The sequence below is a fragment of the Anolis carolinensis genome, chromosome 3 (genome assembly GCF_035594765.1).
Source record: "Anolis carolinensis isolate JA03-04 chromosome 3, rAnoCar3.1.pri, whole genome shotgun sequence".
Classification (NCBI taxonomy): domain Eukaryota; kingdom Metazoa; phylum Chordata; class Lepidosauria; order Squamata; family Dactyloidae; genus Anolis; species Anolis carolinensis.
Window position 1 is genome coordinate 28596100 of NC_085843.1, and position 17491 is coordinate 28613590.

At 36.8% G+C, this 17491-nt stretch overlaps 1 protein-coding gene across 2 annotated transcripts in view; it reads right to left on the reverse strand.

Annotated features, from left to right (window-relative positions):
• micu2 (mitochondrial calcium uptake 2) overlaps nt 1–17491 on the reverse strand; it is a 92760-nt gene that overhangs the window by 19903 nt on the left and 55366 nt on the right. For both annotated transcript variants that reach the window (XM_008107994.3, XM_003219270.4), the window contains exons 5-6: nt 13076–13123; nt 3554–3636 (exon numbers count right to left, since the gene is read on the reverse strand). In XM_008107994.3, coding sequence (XP_008106201.2) covers nt 3554–3636; nt 13076–13123 — 131 coding nt within the window. The remainder of the gene's footprint in view (nt 1–3553; nt 3637–13075; nt 13124–17491) is intronic.

Genomic DNA, 17491 nt, shown 5'->3' on the forward strand with positions numbered 1-17491 from the left:
CCTCAAATTTCTTCACTGAATGTTTCCCAGATCTCTTTGTAACATTGCAATAAACAGCCTAGATTGAACAGGAATACTGCCACCCCTCTGAAGAGGCTTTTAGAGTATTGGGGGGATGGGGACCTATTGTATGCCGATCCTCTTGTTTTTAATCAGAAATCTTGCAGATTTTCAAAAATAACCAAATATGTGGATGAAATCTAAAGAAAACCAATAGGGAGTCTTCCCCAATGTTTATTGTGAACTAGTGAAATACAGTATGGCTAAAGAGACAAGACAGGAGACTCTGTTTCAAAATTTGCTTCTACTATGAGATCTTGGTGAAGATCTCTGTCGAAGCCTTAGGCAAGGTTCCTTTTTCCATTTCTGCCTTCTATCTCCATCTAATTCTTCCTATATGTCATGGTTGGATCTACAGGGCTCAGAGCAGTCAAGTTACATGCTTTGCCCATATGTAAAGACTTCTGCCGAATCCTTGGCATCTCTAGTAAAAGCAGGTAGGATACAGTTATTCCCCCCCCCCCCCCCCGATAATTTGGTCTTTAAGCTCTCATAATACTTCACCACTGGCTAATGTTCATGTAATTTGTAAGCCAGAAAATAAAATAAAAATCTAGATGATCACACTTGTACATGTAATTTACAGAGTGTCAGACCTCAGAACTGGGGAGAGCTGAGACAGCAGCTAGGCAGTACTGAATTAAGGTAGTTTGGCTCTGAATAAAGCAGCTTTATGAGATTACTGTAAGGATTATAGAAAGAGTGCATATTAATAATTGTGGATAAAAGCCCCCATTTTTTTTAAAAAAAAAATCAGAATATGATCTGGTAAATCTGTACTCTACTGCCATTTAACAAGTTCAGATCCAGAAAAAGATCTCTGGCAAATTTACCCATTTGCAGCATACTCTAAATCTCTCGCAAATCATTCTGTAGACTTCTGGCATCAACCTCTCTTACTGAAACGTTTGTAATTACTCACAGATCTGTGTGTGTCTAACAAGAGATTTAGCATAGCACACTGCAAAGCTCACCTACCTTTCAGAGATGTTAGCACCAGTCCTCAAATGGACAGCAAAAATGAAAGAACAAGGGAATTTATTATTTATGACAACAGCATGGATTCAGACCGAAAGCAGAGCATTTAGAGCTGCTTAGGAGAAGTGCTTTTAAAAGAATGTTTATCACAGCGAGACAAGCAGTACATGGTTTTCCTTTTTTGAATAATGAAACTATGCAAGGCTCACACTGCCTCCTAGTTAACCCTCCACTCTAATTCCTCATGCCATGATAAAATCATGATTTGGACAGGTTAGGAGAGATGTGGCAGTACAGTATTCCCACTGGACAGCCTGCACCTAGTCTTCTCCAATGTCATAGTAATAGAGTGGTACACACTGAATCTCAAGATGATCAAAATTATCCACCCAATTTGTTTGTTTAAGAAAGTCAGGTTGGGTTATGATATTCTGCCCTGCATTCCTCCCAATTTTCTAGCCCTATTTAAAAAACAGCTAATCAAAGTAAGAGGAGATAAGTGCTAGAACTGTGCCTGTGGAAAGGATGCCACTATATTTTACTGGGCAAAGTAATATCTTAAGTAGTATGATGGGACATGATTTCTGGTCCAAGAATGCCTTTCCAGAGGAGTATCTACACTGTAGAATTAATGCAGTTTGACACCGCTTTAACTGTCATGACACAACTCTATGGAATCATGGGAGCTGTAGATTTACAAGTGCTTTAATCTTCTTTATCAAAGGGTGGTAGTGCCTTACCAAACAGCAAATCTTAGTATTCCACAGCATTAAGCAATGGAAGCTAAATGTGTTCTCAAACTGCATTAGTTTTACAGTGTAGATCCACCCTAAGTCAGTTGTGTCCAACTATCATGTGAATCTGGGAACAAACTTTTCTTCTGCTTCCAAGAGTAAGCCTTTGGATAGGTTTATTTATTGTATATACATGTGTACTAGTAGAAACAATTTTTTCACAAAAAAATGACCACAAAAATTGTGTTGACTTATATAGTGGTCAATGTAAGTACTTACTCTGCAGTACTGCCATTTATGGCCTTTTTTAAAAGCCTGGGCACAGTGTGTGTGGATGGAGTGGATGACATCAAAATGACTGCCACTGCTTCAATCTCCAGAATCCCCAACCCATGTATGATACATCATGGTGTCATCCCCAAGGATCTCCTTCTGCACCACAATTATCCTACTGTGTCTTCGCTTCTCGATGGTTTACCCATAAGTAAGCAAGTGCCCAGGCTGCTTCTCATCCCCAAGTGTCCCCTCCTCAGCTAACAAGGCTCCAAGCTCATGCTCCCACTCCGACACTTTCTCTGGCTCCTGGGATGATAGTGACATTGCAGAACTGCTCCTGAACTGCCTTGGCCACTGCTGTCACCAGCCCTCAGGCCCACTGTGGCCATCTTGCTGTCCAGGAGCCAGAAGAGAGGAGCATGGCTCAGTCACTTTAGAGGTTCTCATTCCTCCTTTCTTTGCATCCCATACTTACTTCTCATTCTTCCCTTTCTCTTCTCCCACCCCATCCCCTTAACTCTGTTCCACCCTTCCCTTCTCCAAGTGCTGGATGCTGCACACATGACTGTAAGTTCGAAACTGGAATTATATATGGATATAGATATTGTGTGTGTATACACACACACACAGACAGACAGACATAGACATATATCTGTATCTGAGAGAGAGCAAGAGCAGGCACATGGACAAAAATCCCTCAGGTGGGAAAAAGGGAGGGGACAGTGTTGGGAGATAGGCAGGATTTGCTGGTGGGACTGGTCTGAGGCAGCACTGGCACTTTTCCCTCCCCACAGAATGATCCTGGACTTATCCTCAAGTTATATATAATTTTGGCCTCATCTCTTGTCCTCGACTTATACATGAGATCAACTCTTCTATGAGTATATACAATAACCACATTTGATGTGCTTCATTTCTTTCATATTAAAATTGAAGCAGTTTCACCTTTCCAGATAGTCTTAAATACAGAATACAAATCACATGCAAGCTAACTGGTGGCATTTTGTTTTGAATTGAAACATGTCATCAAAAAAAAAAATCAACAAAAACATAAAAACGGGCATTTTAAAAATAGAAACAATAAAAAGATTCTCTTAGTTCTGTGTGTGCAAAATTGTGCATAAATTCCACACACAAATTATCAAAAATCTGAGGACCTTTAAATTAAATACACTTTTCACCTTAGCTTGCAATAATAAAGCACCACCCTTAACTAAATTTAGCAAAAGGAAGGGCAGGTTTTGTCATACATTCTTTGTCACCTGTAACCAAATGCAAAAATATCTTATCTAGTTTATAGTTAAAAGAGTGATCTCAGCTTAACATAGAACTTTTAAAATGCAGAAGGTTTTAATTTCCTTGGTAATTCTAGCAAGGATGTGATCTTTGTGAATAAAGCAGATGAGGAAGGGATATTCTTGAAACTGCTGCACCTTTCATTTGGTAGTGAGATGGAATTCCAAACACAAGAAATGAAAAGATTGTTTAAAAAATGATGGTCATACCTTAAAGAATTCCTTTTTCTCCACTTGTTCATTCCCATCTGCATCCAACATTTTAAAAGCAATATGAAATCCAGTCTGTGGTTCTGCAATGAATCATAGCATATAGATTTGTTCAGAAATATTTTATATGCAAGGTAATACTGCCTACTACTCCACTTCCACATAAATAAGCAGATGCTTCAATTTCATATAAAGGTAGAGGGGTCACAACCAGCTATATAGGGAAATATTCTGAAATCATTCTAGACTAGTGAGTGAGAAGTATTGAGAACTTTAAAAAAGTTTGTTCTTTATTATAAACAGGAATTAAAATGCAAATGGCTTGCAGCAAATAAAAGAAGACATTTGAAATGTGCCTGAGGATTAGAGCATTCAGACTTAACCAATCTGCACCAACAATATGCCAGTACTTCAACTAAACACAACATCCAAATGGCTGCTTTTAAAAAGCAGCATATGGGAAAAAGAAGACATTTACGTAGACTTTTAGTATTATATATATACATATTGAGCATCCCTTATCTGAAATTCCAAATTCCAAAATCCTTCAAAATCCAAAATTGTCCATTTGGCAGGTGAGATAATCACACCTTTGTTTTCTGATGGTTCAATGTACCATCAGAAAATTATTTATATTATTGTATAAAATTATCCTCAAACTATATGTACAAGATATGTGTGAAATATAAATGAATTTCGTATTTAGGCTTGGGTTCCATCTCAAACATATGTATGTATATGCAAATTACATATAATACAATGTTTTAAAATTCCAAAATCAAAAAATTTCTGTTATGAAGCATTTTGGATAACAGATATTCAACCTGTAAATACTTGAACCAAATCATATTGCATATAGGTTTTTTTTAGTTTTACAACTACATGCCGTTGCTACAATTAAACATGCTATAAACTGTTGGGGTTGTTTGTGAACTATCTTGTCCTTTTAAAAGGACTGATTAGATGATTTTCAAGATCCTGCAATTGTGAATACATAATGTTCATAATCTATCAGAAAATATTTCAGAAACAGGACTGTCACAGTCTGTTAATAAGCCTGGAAAATAAATTCAGAAGGACTGAGGATGATAGCTAATTTTCAGCTGAATGTTTCATTCTAAGCATTTTCTAAACATTTTAAGTCAGTAAAACTATGTATGCAGTCTATATTGCTAGAGAATAAAAGCAGAATGATTTGTTCTAAAATGATGCATACCATCTGTTGCAACATACTGATAAGGAGGTAGCCCCACGTAATACATAGGAGCTAAAGCTGTTCATACAGCTCACAAGATGGCACTCTTATCTGATATGATGCAACTCCAGTGGTATGTATTTATAAAATAAGTGGGGTTCAAAGAAAAGCACTACACACTTGCAGTTAATTACCCAGACAATAACTTGAAAACTGTGCTGGTTGTTAATAGATGTTAAGATTTGGTTACTATCTATGAAAAGAATGCTTCCCTTTTCAAAAGAAAAAAAAACCTTCTTAAATGTGAATATATGCACTACAGCTTGAATTGACAAGGCAATCCAAATTAACTTTTAAACAAAGCTACACAGTGACCAGTGGCTGGGCATTTCTTTTTGAGCAGAAAACACCTTAATCATTTTTTAAATACAGAAATGAAACACCTATCTTAAGGAAGGGATCTTTCTCGTTTGTCTTAATCAGGGGTCCCCAAACTAAGGCCTGGGGGCCGGATGCAGCCCTCCAAGGTCATTTACCTGGCCCCCGCCCTCAGTTTTATAATATAATATTTTATATCAGTCTTAATAATATAATATATTGTATATACATATAATATTGATAATAATATTATGTTATACAATATAATACTAATGGTAATACCATATAATAATATTAATTATATGTTATATATTACATATTATATAATAGTATAGTGGTATAGTTCAATATAGTAATATATAATGCTAATATTGTGTTATGTTAATAATATAATATATTGTATGTACATACAGCTGCTCTGAGTCCCCTTCGGGGTGAGAAGGGTGGGATATAAATGTAGTAAATAAATGCAGTAAATAAATTATTAATTTTAGACTTAGGCTCGGCCAAAGTCTGAAATGACTTGAAGGCACACAACAACAACAATCCTAATTAACTTGACTATCTCATTGGCCAGTAGCAGGCCCACACTTTCCACTGAAATCCTGATAGGTTTATGTTGGTTAAAATTGTTTTCATTTTTAAATATTGTATTGTTTTTTCGTTGTTGTTGTTGTTGCACTACAAATAAGACATGTGCAGTATGCATAGGAATTTGTTTTGTTTTTTTCAAATGATAATTCGGCCCCTCAACAGTCTGAAGGATTGTGGACTGGCCCTCTGCTTCAAAAGTTTGGGGACCCCTGGTCTTAATAGATGGTGGAAAGCCTATCTTGTGGGAACAGAACTTTTCCTGATAACAGAAAAGATCCTCAAGCAAATGGCAATCATTTCAAGGATAAGCTCATGCTTTGTTCAGATCATTCTACAGCAGTGCAAAGAAACCCTCTATATTTAAATCCCTGCACAAAAGTGAAAAGGTTTATTTTAAATACAAGCAAGAATGTTAAGAGGCTCGGGCTGTGGCGCAGGCGGGAGAGCAGCTGCAATGTATCACTGCAATGAATCACTCTGATCACTCTGACCAGGAGGTCATGAGTTCGAGGCCCGCTCAGAGCCTTTGTCTGTCTGTCTTTGTTCTATGTTAAAAGGCATTGAATGTTTGCCTATATGTGTAATGTGATCCGCCCTGAGTCCCCTTCGGGGTGAGAAGGGCGGAATATAAATGCTGTAAAAAATAATAAATAAATAATAAATAAGAGGGAAAAAAATTAATTCAGGAAAAATGAAAAGGATCAAATTGGGAAGAGAGGAACTTCCCCACATCATATCTACAGTTTTTTTTAGATACAATCAGCAATCTTATAGCAACATCAGAGGCACTCCAAGTGGCCAGCTACTAGTCAAAGGACATTTGGTATAATACCAAGTTTTTAACTTTGTGTTTTTAAATACAACTGTATCCTCTGTTTGCTTCTGACACATTAAATAAATAATACTATGAAAACAAAGAGATACTAATAAATCCAAAACAGTCTTAGTGGCTAATGGGCAATCACATAATGTTGGAGGCTCATGAGCATACATGGGGACGGGAATAAATTAGGAAGCCAATGAAGTTCTTTTAAACACTAGTGAGAATTGAAAAATTGTCCAAAGAAGCAAAGCCAGTCAAAACGTCATTATGGTCTTAAAGGAAAAAAAATAAAAATAAAATACAGTAGCCTACATATAAAATATTGCACTCTGCATAGGGCCATCCCACAGTACATACTTGTAATTCTGAGCTCCAGGCTGATTGCTATTTGTGAGTCAAATATTTTGTGCATTGTTCCTGGATTACAACTTTGTTCAGCTACTGCAGAAGCTAAATCTTTCCACAACAGAAGTCAAAAAAGAAATGGGAAAGGAAGGCATTGGTGTGAAAAAATTTACATAATTGAGGAGGTATCTCCTCCACTGTCATTGCTGACATTATGATCACTCCTCTGACCACTTCCCACAATCAAAGCCATGTTTTGCTGGTGCTCCCAGGATTGCACTGTTAGCCTCACAATGAATTTTCTTCATTAAGTGATATGCTGACAGGACGGGAGGACATTGTCATTCAGAGTACCTAAAAAGCAGGAGTCCTTTCCCATGACCAACCTAGGCCCTCATCTGTCTTATCTTCTTCACCGTTGACAGAGGGGAGAAACACATTAGTGTCAGCTCAAGGAAATGGAAATTGCTGAATGCTCTACCTTATGGCCAGATTCATTGAATTTTAAGGTAGATACTGGTTACATTTTTGAAGAGAGATACTGGGGTTCAAGTCTGACTCAAATAAATCTATTTTATAGTTCCATGAAAGTAGAGGAGAAGAAACAGCAGCAGCACAGCTACTCAGGCAGCTGCTTTGAATGATCTAGTAGTGCCTAATAAACTACTAGGATTTCATAAATATAAACTTCAGAACTATGGTGTATCAAGAAAGGAACATGAAACCTGTTAGATGCAGATGGAGATACTAGCACCTGTTGACATTTTCTTTCAAAATGATTGATATGATAACTCAAAACAATAGGGGCACTGGATTTTTCTCCACAGACAGAGGCCTTCTTTGTTTTGAACATTCAATCAATTTTAAATACCAAAGAAATAATCCCACCCAGTCTTTTTCTATAAAAAAGGGGGCAAGAGATTGCCTGGGTGCCATTTAAAATTCCTCCTTTTCGGTGTATGAATATTGGCTACCTTATTGCATTGACCCTAAAAAATCCAAAGCTTCATTGTCATTTACCAATCCATTTTGAATTTAAATTATGGTATAGGTAAATTAATGTTGCAATGAGCTGTTTATACTTAGTATACAAAAATGAGAAAAAGAAATTGCAATCCCATTGAGGAAGCTATGATAATGGGAACTGGTGAACTAAGTGAAAGTAAGGGAGGTCAGGCATCTTTGTGCTGTCAGTAATTCTGCCTTGAAATGCTGAGAACTCCATCAGATTAACTGCAGATCACTTCCTAACAGTGCTGCTGTTGAATATCAAGGTATATCAAGGGTCTTCTCCGTGGTCGCTCCTTCTCTCTGGATCTCCCTCCCATTTGAACTTAGAACAGCCCATCCCTCCGCTCTTTCAAAAAACCAATTAAAGACGTATTTATGCTCCATAGCTTATGGAGAGGTTGATGAGTAATGCTATCTTTCTCCGACTTGACCAATGTCCTTGTTAAGGGTTTGTATATTTTGAGAGCTACTTTCATATATATATCTTATTTTATCTCATATTTAAATAGTATTTACTGTTTATGTATTTTATGAGGCCTGATTGTCCATCTTCCCTGTGGCGTCTATTTTATTCATGTTTTTATTTTACTATTTATTTATTATTTCTAGAGCGTTGTGTTTTTATGATTAAGCATGTGGCATTAAATGTTTGTCTATTGATCTGGAAGCTGCCCTGAGTCCCTTCGGGGAGAGAGGGCAGGTTAGAAATACATTATTATTATTATTATTATTATTATTATTATTATTATTATTATTATTATTAGATAGACAGGCGATGATCTGAGACTGAGATGTATTAGTATGCATACCTGAAACCTGTCTACACAAAGAAAAAGGTATAAGTCTCAGATTTTTCCCTTCATCAAGTATACTCAGGTTGAAATTTTTTCAAAGAGGTAGTCATCCTAGTGTGTTGCAGCAAAATAAATATATTTCTGTGGAACCTGTTATACATAAAAGTGGCACACCACTCTTTGTAACAGAAGAAGAAAGCCAGGTGGTCTGTGAGGATACTGATCAGCTTGATCCACTCCTATTTGAATTCTGGCCTATTTTGTTTGCCCAACTTACTTATCCTTAAGACAGCGGTCAGCCAGGAAATACAACTCTGGATTCTTGTGTGACTATGAATCATGATATCCCCTGGGAAGCCTGACCAGAGTAGGACTGGGGACAAGGCCATAATAATAATAAAACTTTATTTGTTTTCCGCCCTATCTCCTCAAGGAGACTCAGGGCGGATTCCAACATACAACGCCTCCATAAAACAAACAAATACTGACATAAAATCCCAGAAAACCCCACATATGAAAATAACATTAAAACCTAACATCAAATTGAAGTCTAACATCAGAAAATTAAACCTAACATCAATAAATTAAACTACATACAGTAAAACAAAATTATATAAGGACATAAAATCTAAACAAATGTCCACATTAATTTACAATAGCCAATTAGAGTTCATAAAACGGTGTGGGTTGGTTATGTAGTCAAATGATAGTCCTTGGGATGGCGTGGACTAGGAGAGCCCAGTTACGATATAGTTCTCAACCAGGGCCCAGTAGTGATTTCTCGTGATCTAATCCTCCTCCTCTCCATATGCTAGTGAGCAAAAGTAGGTCTTCAGTTGTTTCTTGAAGGAGAGGGGGGGAGGAAACCAGCTTTATTTCTTTAGGTGTTATGATGGCTTTTAACAAGGACCTATCTAGAAGTTGGTGCTTCTGTTCCATGACCACTGGGATGCCTCCGGTTTGTATTCTACCACCCCAAACACTGGCAATGCTTTTTAATATCTACATAAAACCAACAAAGAAGTCATTTGAAGGTCTGGCTGTAGTGTTACAACTACGGTAGAGTCTCACTTATTCAAGCTAAATGGGCTGGCAGAACCTTGGATAAGCGAATATCTTGGATAATAAGGAGGGATTAAGGAAAAGCCTATTAAACATCAAATTAGGTTATGATTTTACAAATTAAGCTCCAAAACATCATGTTATACAACAAATTTGACTGAAAAAGTAGTTCAATACGCAGTAATGTTATGTTGTAATTACTGCATTTACGAATTTAGCACCAAAATATCATGATATATTGAAAACATTGACTACAAAAATGCCTTGGATAATCCAGAACCTTGGATAAGTGAGTCTTGGATAAGTGAGACTCTACTGTACTACATAATTTTGTCTCTCATTTTTGACAACTGATTCCAGGGAGGCCGAAGAAATCCTAGAAAAGGATTGTGTCTGGGGCAGATGAGGACAAGCTACTTTGTTAATTATGTGGAGATCCCCAAGATTCAAACCCAACTTCAAATGACATATTCTCCCCCAACCACATCCTGAACAAGGAGTTAATGTTTAAGACATCCAGTTAAAAGACCAGTAAATAAGTTTAGTGTGAAGGTATAATTTGACATGACATAGAAGAGGATTCTCTTAATGCAAGATAGAGCAGTCCTGGAGATCAACATTATTTAGGCAAAGGAAAAATATTTCTTAGATACATTGGCTTCATAGACCCTTGTAAAACATGTTTGTGTGGTTGCATATTTCCCCCACATTTTGGTTTGATGAGTCTCCAGAATCCCAGCTTTCATTTTTTAAAAGCCAACAAAAACATGATACTTAGCTTTTATAGCTACTCAGCTAACCTTCAAAACATGACTCAGGAGTAATTAAAATCACAGTTGGAGTCTAAGACAGCTTAGAAACAATAGCTCTTAGGAGCCCCTACGACTATTTCATTTCTGATGTATTTGTATGAATTTTATATGTTGTACGCTGCTTTGAATCCCACCCACGGGAGAAAAGCGGGATAGAAATGAATAAATAATAATAATAATAATAATAATAATAATAATAATAATAATAATTTCAGAAGCACTCACAGACACAACTCACCAGACGCTAACTCGCATATCTGAGTACGGTTACATTCACCAATAGGCCTCTCTATGCTATAAACCATGTCAATGTCAAGTAGCTGAAGGCTTAACAATACAGGGGAAAACAAAGAGGTGGACTAAAGAGAGAGGAACACATTACCCACAGATATGGCCACCACTATATCTGTACTTATTGACACTCAAGTATTTTAACATTTAACACTTCCTTCCACTCATGTGGTTTATGATAGAAGCTTTATACTTGGTGGACTTGTAAGTGGAAGCAAGAGGCATAGTAACTCCCTCATGTTTTCAAACTATTTGTCTATCTAGTCCACCATTAATCTAGTCCATTTATTGTAAACATTTAAACTGCTGCTGTAGGGTCTCAAACAGAGAGGCTTTTCCTTTACTTTCTAACTGCTATTTTTGTCTGGTTTAAGACAAAACCTGAGATCCTCTGACACTGAGCTGTGGCTTTCTCCCTAAATTTTGTCAAAGAATGTGCAAATCAGGCTTAGCTGGTCCTAATTCTGAGTTTCAGTTTACATTGGTGAACATTTTATGAATTCTTATACAATATAGGATTCTTTAATGCATTGTCATAAGAAAACATAGTCACTATGTAGACAACATCAGTTGTTACATTGGGCAATAGAGGACATTCATACAACCAATATATTATAAATGTCTTCAGTGCTCTTTTGGCTATCTCATTTCTTTACTCCCACACAATGAGGAAGCATTATCATGCATAGAAATATGTTTAATCAATGCAACACATTTATAACATTTTCTTCAAGAGGACTCTTAGCCTCCAAATATGTTGCAAATGCAAAAGAACAGCTCCTTATCAGAGAAATGCATTTGCCACAAGTATTCTACAAACTTCCATTGAACAGGAACATCCATTCAATTGTGACTGCTTTTGTTCCACAGCTTGTCATGACTGTTCAACCACATCATTACCTACTGACATGCTAAGACCAAACTTTTGTCAAGTGACACAAGATCCATTTACCTTACATTTTTCTTGTAACTAGAGATGCAGCTGGATGCCGCCCCAGGCCTGGATTATGAATACTGGTAGCTCATAATGCGCAGTTCATATGGAAAGTAAGCATTATGATCCTAAGTCCTTTCGAACTGGGAACTCCTCATTCTCACTTGCTTCCATACCTCCCTCGTGTCAGCCTCAAATCCCCCTCCATCAATTTGTTAGCACTCTTGGCTTGCTACTGTAACAGCACAAGATCCTGGGAAAATTGCTGGAGGGACAGGAAATTCCCTCTTCTTCATGCTTCTGAGTTAAATCTGTATTTACTAAATAACATAAATTGTCTTGGAAGAACATGAGTTATTTTCCAGCTTTAGGGGAAATAGTTCAACACTGTTAAGGCTGATTTCAGGAGAACTAGTTCATGTATGCATTGCCAATTACTATTTTAACAGCTTCATTTCTTGTGTTGTCGAAGGCTTTCATGGCCGGGATCACAGGGTTGTTGTATGTCTTTCGGGCTGTGTGGCCATGTTCCAGAAGTATTCTCTCCTGACGTTTTGCCCACATCTATGGCAGGCATCCTCAGAGGTTGTGAGGTATGGATAAACTAAGTAAGGAAAGGAAAGAATATATATCTGTGTAGAGTCCAGGGATAGATAGATAGATAGATAGATAGATAGATAGATAGATAGATAGATAGATAGATATCTACACAGATATATATTCTTTCCTTTCCTTACTTAGTTTATCCATACCTCACAACCTCTGAGGATGCCTGCCATAGATGTGGGTGAAACGTCAGGAGAGAATACAGTAGTCTCACTTATCCAGGACTCGCTTATCCAACGTTCTGGATTATCCAACGCATTTTTGTAGTCAATGTTTTCAATACCTTGTGATATTTTGGTGCTAAATTCGTAAATACAGTAATTACTACATAGCATTACTGCGTATTGAACTACTTTTTCTGTCAATTTTGTTGTATAACATGATGTTTTGGTGCTTAATTTGTGAAATTATAACCTAATTTGATGTTTAATAGGCTTTTTCTTAAGCTCTCCTTATTATCCAACATATTCGCTTATCCAACATTCAGCTGGCCCGTTTACGTTGGATAAGTGAGACTCTACTGTACTTCTGGAACATGGCCACACAGCCCGAAAGACATAAAACAACCCAGCTTCATTTCTTCATTAACTGAACTCTGAAACTGCAATATGGGGTCATACTTTTTTCAAACAACTGAATGTATAAGCTACAGTGTATGAATGCTACAATATACTTACTTGTGAGTATTGTCAGCAAAAACAGGTACTCTGTGTAGGATATCAACCCTAAAACAAAACAAAAAATTGTGAATGTTGTAAAATATAAACATTACATGCAACGAGAAGCTCTGTTTAAAGCACAGGTTGCACAATATGACTTCATCATAACAATTCTTCATCTGAATGTATCAGCTAAAAGAAGTAATAGGTATTATTTATCAGTCAAGTCAGACTACTTTGTTCCCATTTCTTGTGTTCTGGCAATGAACCGCTTCCACAATCCCTTTTACACTGATGTCTCATTAGGAGACTTGGGTTTATTTGGTATTAATAAAAGGTCTGCACTAAATCTTTCAATTTTTACAAAAAATATTCAGTGTTTAGACAAAGGATGAATAAATTAAGTGTGCTTTGTCATATTTAGTACCTGGGAGGAGAGCTACTCTAAAGTTACTCTGAAGGATCAAAGTATTTCATCCTTTGGCGGTCTCAGAAAAGTGAAGACCAGATTTTCTCTCAGTCTCAAGGGGGATATGGCAACACAAAGCTGCCAAGCTGCTAGATTGTACTGATAGGGCTGCTGGGCCTGGAGCCAAGAAGAGGCTACACTTAGGGAAGAAAAAAAATCTGAGCACGTCCTTTCTGCAAGGTGAAAGTGTTTTTTTCTCTTCCTTTTTGAAGGAAAATTCCAGCATTTCCCTTTGAAAGGCCGACTTAGACAAAGGGACTCAGCAAACACAAAGATGCAACAGTGTCAAAATAGCAAAATGCCAGCTAAAGATAGAGAAGTATATAAGGAATATTGTTCAAACAAAAGAATCTGAAGTATGCCTCCCATAAGAGCACTTTGAGAATGGGCGGGGGGAGAGGGAGGGAGGGAGGGAGGGCGGGAGTATCATAAAAGTAACAAAAGAAATGCAAGCTACTTTTAACATGTGAACTCAAATCCATTGTGCATAATGGAAGATAGTGTTGAAAGCAGATGTTTGAACTCCACTATCCACAGGGAAAGCATTTTTATGATTTACCTTTAGCTAATTGATAGTCAGAGTGTTCCCCAGACAGTAGTTTGCCAGAGGTGATTCATAACTGATTTGAAAATATCTACTACATTCAGAAATATTTCCTATATTAATCTGAGGATGCGTAAATACACTGCCACTAAAATCAGTTTATCAGTTTAGGTTTGTAAGATAAACACTAGGAGCTTTATCCTCATTCTGAACAACTCTTTGCATGGTACGCAGCAAGAAATTTTTCAGTCAGTCTCAGCCACCTCATATGTCAGGATAAATAAAAGTGGTCACATCTGTGTACGACCGCGGTGTATATCAAACTTTAAAGCAATGTTCAAGGCACTTTTCTGTGTGATCCTCCCGCAGTGCTTCTGAAGCATTTCTAAACTCAGAACTCCACGGGCACTTCAGAAAATGATATTCTTGCTGAAAAATGAAGCAGAAGAAGTACAAACTTGCACAAAAGAAATTCAAATGGACAATAAAGATTTTGAGAGGTGTTTTGGTATTAACATTAAGATTTGAAATATATATTTTTATATTTCAAAGGCAGAGAAGCAACTGGGAAGGAAGTTGGATTGCTGGATGTCAGTCAAGTTAAAGAAGCATAGGATAAGGGAAGGCAAGACAAGTTAAATGAATTATCAGTCTGTTTCTAATGAAGACGGTGGAGGTAAAAGATATTGCTACACATGCCTGAAATGACATGTTTAGGAAAAGACATTCAGGAATTGAAGCAAAGAACAGCAAAAAGAAATGAGATTTTAGTCTTAGAACAGATGCATCTCTAAGTCTAGATTGTTTTAGATAAATTGGTTGTAAACATAACTGGAGTCAAAATTACTGCTGCATGTATTTATTTATTTACTTCATTTATATCCTGCTCTTCTCACCCCATGGGGGACTCAGGTTTATCCTTCATGTAGAAGGATAAACTTCTCTGAAGCATAATTGACATTGCTTCTGCAAAGGTAAGTTCTGTCTCACAAATCTTCAATAATTCCTTGAAAATGTCAGTAAACATGGTCTCTAGGGTCATCATTCAATTTATTAGGTTGTTACTTTACCTTTCTCCCTGAAAGTGGAATTTGAGATTTTGTTTGGTCTCAAAACTAACTAAAAGATTACCGTAGGAAGCAGAGAGTAAGAATAAATGGCAATTCTCAGAATGAAGGAATGTAAACTACAGGATTAATCTGAGATTGTATTGAGATCAGTGCTTTTTAATCTGTTCATAAATGATATGCAATGTTTAGATCATTTAAAAGAAAAACTGATAAGAGATCCAGAATTAATTGAAAGCTGAAAATCAAAATGGCTAATAAAGTTCAGTGAAAACAATTATAAAAATGCAAATCAAAACAAAAAAATTCCAAAATTCATAATCTCTACTTATGGTCTGACCTGGAAGTGACTGACAAGCAAGAGTCTTGGAAGTTATAGGGACTACATAGCTCAATGACCCACCAACCCGCGGTGCAACAATTGTGGAAAAGGGATGTAGGGAATGCTTAGAAAAGTCATATTGAGTAGACTCTGGCCATTGCATATCAAACTGGATACTGAAGAACTAGAAAAATGGTAGCCATTGTAAGTAGGTTATTCTCCAGCATTAGGGGACAGCGCTCCGTAATGACAGTTGCTATGCTTATGAGTATCCGATTGGACAATGTGGGAATAAAAAATGGATTAAACGGAAAAACATCTCAGACTAAGGAGGATCAGATCTAGAAAGGGTATTCTTATTTTTTTCATGATTAATTCACAAGATTCAGCATTTTCTGCAGGCCTTTAAAGATTACGTAAGTGCTGTAGTGTGAACTCAAGGTGTTCCTATAATGTTAATGCTTTTAATTTAGTTTGGGAGTTTCAGCCAGTTTGATAACCTAAGAATCCTAACATTTCCTTACCTCATTCTGCTACACATGGCTTTCACTTACACTGAATAGGATTGAACGTGAAATCACATATACATGTAACTTTTATTTAAAACACATTTGCATACAGTGAGATGACAACATCATGACACAACTGGGCAACCTTTTAAAGTAAATACATCCAACAACTGCAAAATATATGCATTCCAGTATCCCAGGTTGAGTATCCCTTATCTGAAATGCTTGGGAACATTTTTTTTTTAGATTTTAGATTTCCCCCCTCATTTTGGAATACAGTACTTGTGTTGTCAAAGGCTTTCATGGCCAGAATCACAAGGTTGTTGTGAGTTTTTCAGGCTGTATGGCCATGTTCCAGAAACTTCTAAACATGAAATTCATTTTTGTTTTTCATCGACTTGTAAATAAAGCCTGAAGGTAAATATTTTTAATATATTTGTGCATGAAACAAAGTCTGTATATGCTGAATCATCAGAAAGCAAAGTCATCCATGTGGAGAATTTCAGATTTTGGAGTAGTTTGGACTTCAGAATTCCACATAAGGATTGTTCAACCTGTATATAAATCAATAATTGTAGATACTATTATTAAGTGGAGTTAAAGAGAACCCACTAGGAGGCACAATTGTCTTCAACCCAAAACAAGTGAATGTTCACTCTTTAGAAAAGGAATTGTGAACAGGGTATTTAAAAACTGTGGAATTTAGAAAAGGAATTGTGAACAGGGTATTTAAAAACTGTGGACTCAAAATCAACTTCTGCTTCTACATCTGCAATACACAAATAGTGAAATTAAACTATGAGATAAAAGTGAAGTGTTGTGATGAAATCCCAGTTACAGGCAGTACCTGAGTTACAAACATCAGACTTACAAAGTACTCATAGGTAAGAATGGGTAAGACAACAGGAAGTGAGAAAAATCTACCCCTTGGAAGGGAAATTCACTCCTGAAAGAGTTATCATGGGGGAAAGGTGTCTCAACTGAAGCTTTATCACCAATTCTTGTTTCCAATGATCACAGGGACAGAAAGAGAGATGAAATCTTCTGAACGGGAGCACAGACAGCAAAACAAACATCACAAGGGTGTTAACCCTTCCCTATGCTATCCAAAGCTTTAAAAGGTTTGGCTGGAGTTACACTAAAGATGTACCTGTTCTGCCTTACAAACTGAAGAACAAACCTACAGAACCTATCTTGTTTGTAACTGGGGAACTGCCTGTATACTCAAACAGCCTAAGAAAATTAACCATACTTGTGAGAAACTAGGTGATTCAATGTTTCTACCTGTCAAATCAGCAGCTCTATAAAATGGCGATCCATCAAGGTATCTGACATGATCCTGCCTATACAAAGATCACAGATTCACAAAAACATTTTAAGAGCACAGAAGCTAGAATTAAAAAGAACCTATGGCTGAATGTTCTGTCCACTGGTAATGGGACTAGTTTTCTAGTAAGACATATTCTTTCCCCTCTTCTTCTGTCTTCTTTTTGAATGGGCTTTTATATGTGTGCCATACCTTT